Genomic DNA, 10,900 nt, shown 5'->3' on the forward strand with positions numbered 1-10,900 from the left:
ATAGTTTTCAATGTTCTCTTCTGCCTTTATCGTAATAGCAAACACATTCTTGAACAAGAAAACACAATTAACGTCTGATAATTGTAATTATTTACTTACTTGTTATATTTTTGAAAGTTTCTTCGTCTCGGTGTTGGGCACCAACCTTGATAGGAACATTGCATTCTACAAATCTACCAAAAAAGATAATGAATGGCAATGACAATCTCTTTAAATGTTTACCGGATACTCAAAGTAGCAATACAGTTTTAATTCGGCATCTGGTTACTGTTACCTGTGGTTGTAATGGGACTGTAATAACAAGACTCATTGCTTCAATCTGATTTGAGAGATGTTAATGTTCTTATCTGTAAGCTGAATATCTCATATCCAGATTTCGTACTTAACGCTAGATGTGGTTGTTTGAATGTTTGCTATTTTCTCTCAATGCTTCCTTTCTCTATTAAGTCAATCATAGTGAGTGGTATGCTCAGGTGTCATTATGTCAAAAAATTCAAAGGCTTCATATTCCTGAGTTACTTTGATAATATTTTAACATTTCTTTGGAATGCAATACATTTAGAAATGTTTGGTTAGTGGCAGATGTTATTATCATTAAGAATTTCATCACTATGCAAATGCTTTGGAAGAATAAAAGGTTTCTCATTGTGAAAAGATTTTACATTAGAAAGGAAGTAAAAAATAATTCATATCAATATCAATGATGACATTGCTATATTTGGTGTGACTATATACATAAATCAAATAGCTTCATGTTTTACTTCAACGATACAAAACACTAATAGAATGTGGTTTTAATCCAGGCTAGTGGAAAATTCACTTGACCGATGAACACGCATAGGGAGTTTCCCTTTAAGCAATAATGATTATTAAGTTAGTACTAAGTCCTCAAATAAGTACCGAATCTTTGCTGTGACATTTCGTTTCGCCCACAGTACGATCTCCACTAGTAAATCATCTCTTTGTTCCAGATTGATGTCATTTAACTCGATGATTTCAATCGCAGGCAACTTCAGTAGAAGCAGAAAATCCAATGGGCAGTCTGCACCGAATGACATAGATGCAAATTTTACCTGCGAAATAGATGAGAGAGACATAAGTTAAGCTGTCCTCCTTTCTTGTGTTTGTGAATCTCGAAAGTGATTGCCATAAAATAATTGAAATAATTGTTTACCCACTGTGCTATCATCGTGGTATCGCTGAGTTCATTTTATTTTATGGAAATGGCCATTTGCAAAACAGTTTACAACGCATGTGACTTAGTAAGGTCAATTTAAGAGAACAAACATTGCTTGCTATGTCTTTGTTTATGAAATAAATTTCCACTTCGAATCTGTCTGAAATACTGCATTAGTAACAATTCATATGAAGGAGTATCTATTGGTAAGTAGGAACTGTCGGCGTGTGGCAAAGAGTGCTAAATTGTACGGATGAATGATTACTTGGTAAAACCCCGTTAGTTTGTACGAAGACTGTACTAAAATCTAAGAGTTATGTTCGAATTTCTAGTCGCATGATGTGTAATGTGTGCCATAAATATTTAGTAAACTGCCAGAAAATGCTTGTTATACTTGTTATGCTTGTTATACTGCAATCCTTTACTATGGTTGTGCTACCAACGTAGTTTCCTAATAAAACATTTGTTAGTTGATTTGCTTGATTATTATAATGGCAACAAATTAATGTATTTATTTTTTCTGAGAACCTTATCGGAAAGTTTTACAAACTTGCATTATTTTTCTTAAACTGATGATAAATTGTATAACGCTGATAAATCCCCCAGACTGATATTTTGTTTCATAATAATTGTGAAACATATATTTCGCTTGAGTGTTCAGAATCAATCGACTTATTACAGACGATTACAACAATTACCAATGTATTATACATTTTACTCCAAATAAGAAAACGCTATGGGCGTTTGGAGACTCGTTTGTGACTGGTAAAACACGGGTTAAGAAGATAGCAAAGCCGTTACTCACATTCGAGCGTAAACACTTTCCAATGAAGAGTTTGAATGAATTTTGATGATATCGCTCATCTAATCGCACAACTTTCATGTTTACAAGCGACGAGTACTTCTGCTGAAGAGTAAACGGTTTGACAGACTCTTCATTAGTTTCCATATCAAGAGTGTCCTCGTCGTTTTCCGATTCATAGATGCAATCTGCTAACGTATTCCAACATCTATTTGTTAATAGGTATTGCAATGTTTCGACTCTCATGTTCTTAGAAATGCCGCATATGAACCGCAATATTCGGGAGATTCTTATATTTTCTTTTTTGTTGTTGGCTTTTAAAGCTCGTAAGATCATCTGTAAAGCGAATGAATCCTCGGAAACAATATATTCCGCAATACAAAACTCTTGAATATAATCATGAGAGAACACATTGTAGTCAGGTTTTGACACGCCAACATTCTCCAACGATTTGATAGGTTTTAGATATCCAATTGTTTGAGCCATTTCTATTTCATGACCTTGAAGACGTGCTTCGTTAAGATCAAAGTTTTTAATCGATTTACTTATATCATAATTTAAAGATGCTTTTGCGAGTTTCATACGTAACGGTGGTAGCGCACTTAAAATAGCTTCTTTACCGTGTTTCTCTTGGAACCTTCTGTCGAGGCAAGTTATGACTGAACTAACTAATGAAGACATCTTGTTGATGTCCAACTCATTGATTGCCTTATTGATTTTGAGTAGCTTTGATACTATGATATGAATAAACATAACAATAAACAACGGTGTGTCTTTAAAGTCTTTCACTAAATCATTTTGATTTAGAGTATAAATTGTTTTTTCTTTTAAGTCTGCATACATTTCATCATTTTCTTGCTGTTTTGGTTTACTTTTTGATACATCAATTAAACCATCGTTATGAAGTGTTCTAGTTACACATGGTTGGATGCGTTTGAAATAATCCAGTGTTTTACCGACGTATGTTTCGATCTCTTCTGTATTGAATCCTAAAATCTCGACTTTAACGTATGGTTGTTCGTAAATGCAGTTTGACTGATCTATCTTTCGTGACGTTACCCATAACCTCAGATGTGGGTAATGACTCAACATGGACTCGTTCAATAAACGTTTAATTGAAATATCACCAGGTGAGACAACATGTGTACTGCTAGTATTTTCTTGTTGGCTTATTTCGTGTAATCCATCCAGCAGTAGATGACATTTTCTTTTCAGTATAATATCACACAGTTGTTCACGTGAGATATTCATATCTCCTGGCAAAGTTTTATGCAATTGTTCTCCAATACCGGCAGTAATGTCGACTCCTGTCAGTGGCAGGATAAAAAGTATGTCTTTTTTCTTTTCCTTTAGTTTCCTCTTTGACCACTGACAGGCTATATACTGACGAAGTGATGTCTTTCCATGACCAATGTCTGCAATAAACAGCGCCCTCTTTATTTGTTTAGAGACCTTTGGATCCAGCAATGATTTGCTTGTCTTGGTTTCTGTGGGGCTATTGTCATAAGTAAGATTACATATAGTTTCAGTGTAGAGTTCATCGATGAGAACCTTCTCTCCCCATGGCAGTGGTTTTATGTAGCTCATCGACTGATATCGGTCTTGAAGATGATTCATCAACTTGTCCATTTGTACTTAAAACAAGAAGAGTCACAAAAGCAAAACAATTTCTTAAGTTTCATCAACATTCTTGGGCAAATAATAAGTGTTAACAGATTAACATTGGTTATTAAAAAAATTATAAGTTTGTTTATAAGTTTATTCGGTATTTAAAAGAGGATTTGAGTTAGTCATGTGACATCATTTACATATTACACCATTTTTGTAGCATTTTCTTAAAAGGAAGATTCCCTAGTGTTGCTTGTTTGTCTTTACATGTCAGGAGAAATAATAAAATTGTCCAGACTGAATAATACACTACATCATTACCTTCCGATAAAGGCGATGAATGTGTAAGAAGGGGCTCTGTTGCACTCTGTGGAAGATAATAACATGACAGTTGAATGTTAATGATTAAAATTTGACATTTGCGATTCGTGTACTTGAATAGTTAGCAATACAAAGTTCCATTCGACGAGACGCAATTACTATTTTCGGGGGAAATAATGACACCAAATATGTGATCAACACGTAGATATTCTAAAAGAGTTAAAAACAATCTCAATTATGCATTTGCAAAAAGTTAAATCGGACATTATTTGTATTGCTAAATTTATCAACAATCATTATCGTAATTATATTTTGTGTAGTGTATCATTCAAACATTGCAATAAAGTAATATTCCTAAATCTCAAGGAACGCTTAAAGAAGATCTGAAATATCATAATATAAATAGTTAGTACTATCTATACTGAACATACCAATTCGGTGTCACTCTCTTGATATTCCTTTTTGGAGTTGTCATTCCTTACTAAAACTGAAAAGTATTTACAAATATGTTTTTTAAAATTAAAAAAAAAACATCAATTCATGAGATTCTATTTCAGAAGGTATTGATACCGTTGTGCGATATATGTCATCAGTAATGCGTTGGGTCTGCTGATATTTGAATTTACTCACTATTCTAGAATGTCAAATTAGCTTTATAATAATCGGGGTTCAAGTCTATGAAAATTAATTATAACCCAAACTTAAGATAATATGAAAACTATACGATATAACATATACACAATTGTTAAAATCATAGCAGAACATCCAAGGATATGATTTCATTGTCTGACATGCGAAAATGTTAACCTGCTGATTAAAGCTGATTAAAATAGAGAATTAACAGCTATGGAAAATCTCTATCTCAAGGCCCTTTATACATGTAGAGGTAGCAAAAAAATACAAAAAAAAGGATCAACCATCAATAAGTATCCGTATGGGAGTACGCAGTCAGAAAATCAAGAGAAAGCAAGCGCACTGGGTAAGTGGCGAAGCTAGGAGCAGTTCTAATGGACACCCAAAATGAAGTATTTACATACCCCAATCATTGTTTTGGATTAATAATAATTGATGGAACTATGATTTATTTTTTTATTTTTTATCTTGCTCATCTAGTTTGCCGGGTTTTACAATTTTCAGCTTTCTCTGTTGAGGACAGGAGTTTTTCAATTGTTATATTTGGAGTGGGTACAATTCATTTGAACGTTTCCTTGTCGTTATTTGTCATGCTGCTGTCTTGGGCCACTCTCCAGATTACTATCAGTATCGCACTTAAAACTTAAAACAATGAACATTTTTTTTTAATTTCATGGTTTTAAGGACGATGAAAGTATATCCAGTTGTGTACACTGTTATTTGATATGCGTATACAGGGTATCTAGATTTTCAAATAGCTATTGACTTCTGCTAGATATTTTGAAGCACATCAATAGATGTCAAAAATAGGAATTACTATTTTGTATTTATGATTTGCAAATAATACATCATTACCTTCCCATAATTCCGATGGATGTGCAAGAAGAGGTTTTGATGCATCCTGTGGACGCTAGTAATATTAAAATATTAAAATGTTAACGATTACAATTGACATGTCGCATAAAAAACGACGATTCGTGTACTTTAATATATAACAATAACAGTCAGATTCGACGAGACGAAAATACCACCGGGACATATAAATGAAACAATTATGTAATCAACACGTTGCTACGCTGGAAGAGCCAAGAACTATCTCAATATAAATTTGTAACAAGTTAAATCTGGCATCATTTGTATTGTTTAATTTATCCACAATTGTTCCGTTACTATGTTTGTGAATATTATATATAATTCAAACATTGTAAGAAAGCAATATTTGCAAAACTCAAGGAACCCTTATAGAAAATCTTAAATTAATATGAATATTCAGTACTATTTATACTAAACATACCAATTCGGTGGCACTCTCTTGGTGTTCCTTTGTGGAGTTGTCATTCCTTACTAAAACAGAAAAGTGTTTCCACATGTTGAAAGAAAACATCAATTCATGAAATATCCTTCAGAAGGTATTAATACTGTTATTGGATATGCGTATACAGGGTATCTAGATTTTCAAATAGCTATTGACTTCTGCTAGATATTTTGAAGCACATCAATAGATGTCAAAAATAGGAATTACTATTTCTTATTTATGATTTGCAAATAAGAAACTTCAGAAAGGAACTGAATATGGACATTGAGTATTAATGACAACATATTTACATGTTGCATTAACAAACAAAAAAACATTACGTGGCATTTCCATCCCATAAAATGTGTCTCACCGTGGAATTAACATTAGCAATAACTAATATACGAGCTCAAAAGTCCTAAACGATTAAAAAAATTAATTGCATGTACATATATTGACGTCTTTCTTACCTTTTTTACATACAGTAAGACAAACGATAACAACCATACATGTCACTATCACTATCACGGCGGAGACTTCAACAATTATTACTAATCTAAAACCATCAAGAAAGACAGGTACTTCTTCATCCTTCGCTGTGGAGTCAGTTTGTGTGTCGGTGGTTTGAATGCAAGGCGCTACAAATAAATACGTAAAAAGGTATGAGTTTTCAGTGTCTCCTTGTTAATATCTCATTTTATATATACATTCATGCTTGGCCACTAAAGTCAAAATATTTGATAATGCATTTCAATTTTTTACTGAACCAACTGCATAATGGACAACACACTGTCTTAAAGCCCTGATAGTTTTGGTGGCACTTGAAATACAAACTTAGATAATCTTTTTCCACCAATTTCAACCAGTTCTTTGTCTGTCTATTCTTTATAATTGTTGTATCGATCTCTTTTATGCAGTACTTTGATAGCATAACCCCTCTCTCCTTGCTATTTGTAAATTGTTATGCTTTAATGTGTATACAAAAATGTATATAAAAATGATTAATATACTAACAAGTCTGCCATGGTATTATGCTTACACATAGTGAACATATTTACAATTATTTAATTATGTGAACAAAACTCTAACCTAAAAGACTAAAAGATGGTCTGGTTAAATTATGATATAAAGAAGATTACCTGAATTTAGATCCATTGAACTATCTTTGATGCCAAACATGTTACTTCCAACGACAGTGCATCTCACTGACAGTTTTGAACCACAAGTATCCATAGAAACCTCCATGTGAGCAATAGTGTCAAACGTATCCGTATCTGTATTATGCCTGACGGTAACATTGAAGAGGTCTTCGTTTCCAGTGATTAAACTGACGTTTACTTGAGGACGAGCACCAAGGACACTGCAAGAAACATTGTGGTTGGTCTTACCGTCAGAGCTGCAGTAGCAGGAATCACAGAGGGAAACCACCAGACATTCTTGTTGAGGATTAACTACGAATAAAAGTTATTAAATAAGACTTTAACGCTAGAAAAGATATCATGTCAGCACGTTGATACAAACTTTAGAAACTGAAAGTAAAAAAAACATAGAATGCAATATGTTTTTATGTTGCATTTAGAAATGCCAGCAGGGGAGACCCGAAATCATTGTTTTAAAACAAATCGGCTTATAATAAACTAACATGACGTTTGAAAAATAATTTAACTTTAATGTTCAAGAGAGTATTAAATTTCTATATTGTATTTTAAGCTTAGGTTCATTTGTTTGTGTTATGTTGACATTATATTTGTATTAGCTACATATTAAACTACAGTGAGTTGTATTGTTTAGAATAGATGAGAGTAGTTTTTTTATATTGTATAATACTTACTTGCAAGTTCTACACGAACAAAAGCTTCTTCATACGTTACATCTTTCACACTGACGATCTTGTACAAACCGCATTGATCTTTTATTACGTTTTTGATCAACAAAGTTCCTGTTCCTGAAATATCATAAGTACCTTCCGCGGTTTTTTCTCCGTTTTCAAGTGTTACCAGAGGATTGTCAAACATAGTCTTCTCACTGTACCAGTATACGTTACTACCGTTTTCCACATGACAATCAATGGCGATATTCTGGCCGATTGTAGCATACTCAATCTCGTTGCAAAGGAGGTCGTTAGCTAACAAAAAAACATTAAGGCAATAGCTGTAACTATATTGTATACTTTATAATAATAAAATAATGTATACTTACATATACTTACTTGTTTTTTGTGACATATTTTGCCTTACTCTAGATATCAAGCATGATGCTAACCAACTCGAAATCCTTTGTGATTCCTAAAGCCGGATCTCAAAAGAGATACTTTGAAACAAACTTTATGTTAATGAAATGGAGGTAAACGACAAAGGCAAATGAATATATTATATATAATTGAAATCGCAAGAAGTTGGAAAATCAAGAACAGTGATAAAACTCATTACGATTTGTATTATATATTTATTCATTATATATACATTAAACGTATTGATCATGCGTTGTGTAAAACCACGGTGATATTGGATCCACAAAAGGACTTGGTATCGCTTTGTTTGGGACTGAGTTCGAATTTCGCTGGGAATGTGTCAACACCACTCCACTCCACTCCACGAAACTCCACTCCACGAAACTCCACTCCACGAAACTCCACTCCACGAAACTCCACATAACTGCACAAAATTTGAGTAACGCAATATATTTCATCACTGGGCCTCTGTTAATGTACTAAAATGGTATCTGGGAGTTACCCCTATAAGTATCCGTTTGCAGTTTCTCGCGCTCTCCTACTTCCCAGGATTGGATCCTTTTCTTGCACAATATACTTGGGATATTTGTAAGCATATTATCTGGCTGAAAGACATTTTTTCAAATGTGTATCATGCAAACTTCTATGTGTGTATGTAGTAAACGAGCGGCACCAATGTTTTTAGTTGTTTTTGACCTAGAAAGCGGACTAGGACGTGTTCCGTAACTGTTGTGTGTGATTTAAATTTTACTCAGGTGCATTTTTTCACTTAATAATTGCTTTCCCCAAACTGCTTGAGGCCCCATCGGCCAGCCCCTACTACCGCCCCCCCCACCCCTATATGTGAAAAGTCTGATGCTGCCAATATCATTGATGATCGACGTACACACAGAACGGTAACATTCTGAAAATTACCTGAGACAAAGTTGATATCATCTTAGTACAATAGTTTTCAAATTCTGAAAATTAACGCTATGACGAGATGTACTAATCGTGGAAAAAGTAAAACTGCACAATTGCTACTATTTTTCGATTGTCTTTCCCGTTTTTCACACTAACTACTCTGAGAGAGCGTGCAAAGAGCGTGCAAGTTTCAGATTTTGACAGCGTTGCAATGTTTATAAGCCGTCAAACATGATGTCCCTTCTACGTTTCCGTTATTGTTCTATACTAAGGCATAGTTTGCGTGTAATGATAAGCACTAGTCTTGTGCTATATTATTACAAGTGAAAAAGGATTCGACTACCATGGTCATTTATTCGTGGTTTGCTAACATATCAATGTAAATGATAAAATGTTGATAAGAATGACACAGCTTATAGGGTTAAAGCAAAATCAAAACGTGTCTAGGATTGAACAAACAAATGTCGATATTATCCTTTACATACTCTCATGTAGTTGTAACATGTTGATATTAGGCTACTTCTGATATTAAAACCTAACATTTTGATTTTAATATCAGTATGCTGATGTTACATTGTAGCATGCTCATAGTTTTCCTAACATACTGCTATGTTCTCCTAACAAGCTGAAACAGATGGCGTTCCGTAGAATATGGATCGATTGACTTGATGCATCAGTCAGGTGATAACTATTAAACATGTGTTTAAGACATCTGGTTAATTTGCTAATGAAATAATAAACTTACCTTTACCAAACGACATGAATACAGCTAGAGACAAAACAACTTCCACGATGTCCATCATTGTTTCAATCCTCGATTGTTATCAATCACAGACTGAAGAAGAAATTCAAGAACTGAGAATCATGAATGTCTTCAAATATGCATGTTTAACGATAGTGTCAAAATATTGTTTCATGCTTTATTAGTTGGTTAACGTAATTTGATTTTATCATTTTACTTTAAAGAATATCCTGGAAGAATCGAAAACTTTCGAGAACTGTCAAGTAATTCGTTTGTAAGATGAGTTCAACATTTTGTCATTTTTATCAAACCATATGACATATATTGCCTTCTACTAATTCCTTAATTCAGTAAGGTGATATATGCGGTAACATTTTTTGTGTGGACTTTTAACTATTGATGTTTAACAAATTTAACGTCCAGTGATGTATTAGTATTCAATTATGAGGATATATAGCAATATCGAGGGTGTGCAGGTGTGGGATGGAGGGAGGAGTACGATGAGAGGCAGATACAGGTGTTTAAAGCATGTCCCTTTATTGTCTAGACTCGGATTCGTCTCGCAGACGGCCTAGCTTGAAGTTGTCTTGGACTCGGATCTGTTGGATTCGCTTTCAACCTTTCCTGCTGCTCTTCAGGCGAAATGTTGAGTTTCAGTTTCGTACTTTGACTTAATACTCAATATCGACTCGACTGATAAAACAAACACAACAAACGAACAAACGTTTACGAATAATATATTTGTTTAAACAAATCGCACCGGTATCAAATAAGGCAAACAGTGTTTAATGTTTGCTTTAAAGTAGATTGTTTGCCATATATGTAATGTCTTTATCTACCGAGCTTAACTGACTGATAACCTTTTATTTATTATTATTATTCGGCCTGCCAATTGTAAAAACTTTATATACTGTAAAAAATCCTTCCTATTCTCTGATCACATCAACTGAGTCTTACATCAGACTTTGTAGCAGTGAAAAATATGACTCAACTTTGTGTCCTTAAACAGTTCTTACGGTAGGTCAATAGATATGAAATAGTTTGGAATACGATATAACCGAGAGATTGCGTACGCAACACATATACCATTTGTAGTAAGTTTTATGGTACTTTGATAGGTCAACATACATAATATACGGAGTGTCTTTATCAATGATTCAGCCACTCTGATTCATACCAATGATACATAC

The 10,900-nt window shown here is 33.8% G+C and overlaps 1 protein-coding gene across 1 annotated transcript; it reads right to left on the reverse strand.

Annotated features, from left to right (window-relative positions):
- Positions 1 to 6,121: 6,121 nt before the first annotated feature.
- On the reverse strand, positions 6,122 to 10,241 carry LOC139977904 (uncharacterized). Its single transcript, XM_071987632.1, has 4 exons — positions 9,714 to 10,241; positions 7,667 to 7,960; positions 6,975 to 7,286; positions 6,122 to 6,473 (listed from the first exon to the last, which is right to left on the reverse strand). The coding sequence occupies exons 1-4, from the start codon at positions 9,769 to 9,771 to the stop codon at positions 6,271 to 6,273; spliced, it is 867 nt and encodes a 288-aa protein (XP_071843733.1). The 5' UTR covers positions 9,772 to 10,241; the 3' UTR covers positions 6,122 to 6,270.
- Between the last annotated feature and the right edge of the window lie 659 nt (positions 10,242 to 10,900).

The sequence above is a fragment of the Apostichopus japonicus genome, chromosome 12 (assembly GCF_037975245.1).
Source record: "Apostichopus japonicus isolate 1M-3 chromosome 12, ASM3797524v1, whole genome shotgun sequence".
Taxonomy (NCBI): Eukaryota; Metazoa; Echinodermata; class Holothuroidea; order Aspidochirotida; family Stichopodidae; genus Apostichopus; species Apostichopus japonicus.

Bases quoted from the DNA above. Each gene is read 5' to 3' on its own strand.
- LOC139977904 (XM_071987632.1), bottom strand. From the start codon at position 9,771: ATGATGGACATCGTGGAAGTTGTTTTGTCTCTAGCTGTATTCATGTCG. The intron at 7,961-9,713 runs GTAAGTTTATTA...TTTTTTTGTTAG, and splicing joins ATTCATGTCGTTTGGTAAAG to CTAACGACCTCCTTTGCAAC. The intron at 7,287-7,666 runs GTAAGTATTATA...TTTTATTCGTAG, and splicing joins TGTTCGTGTAGAACTTGCAA to TTAATCCTCAACAAGAATGT.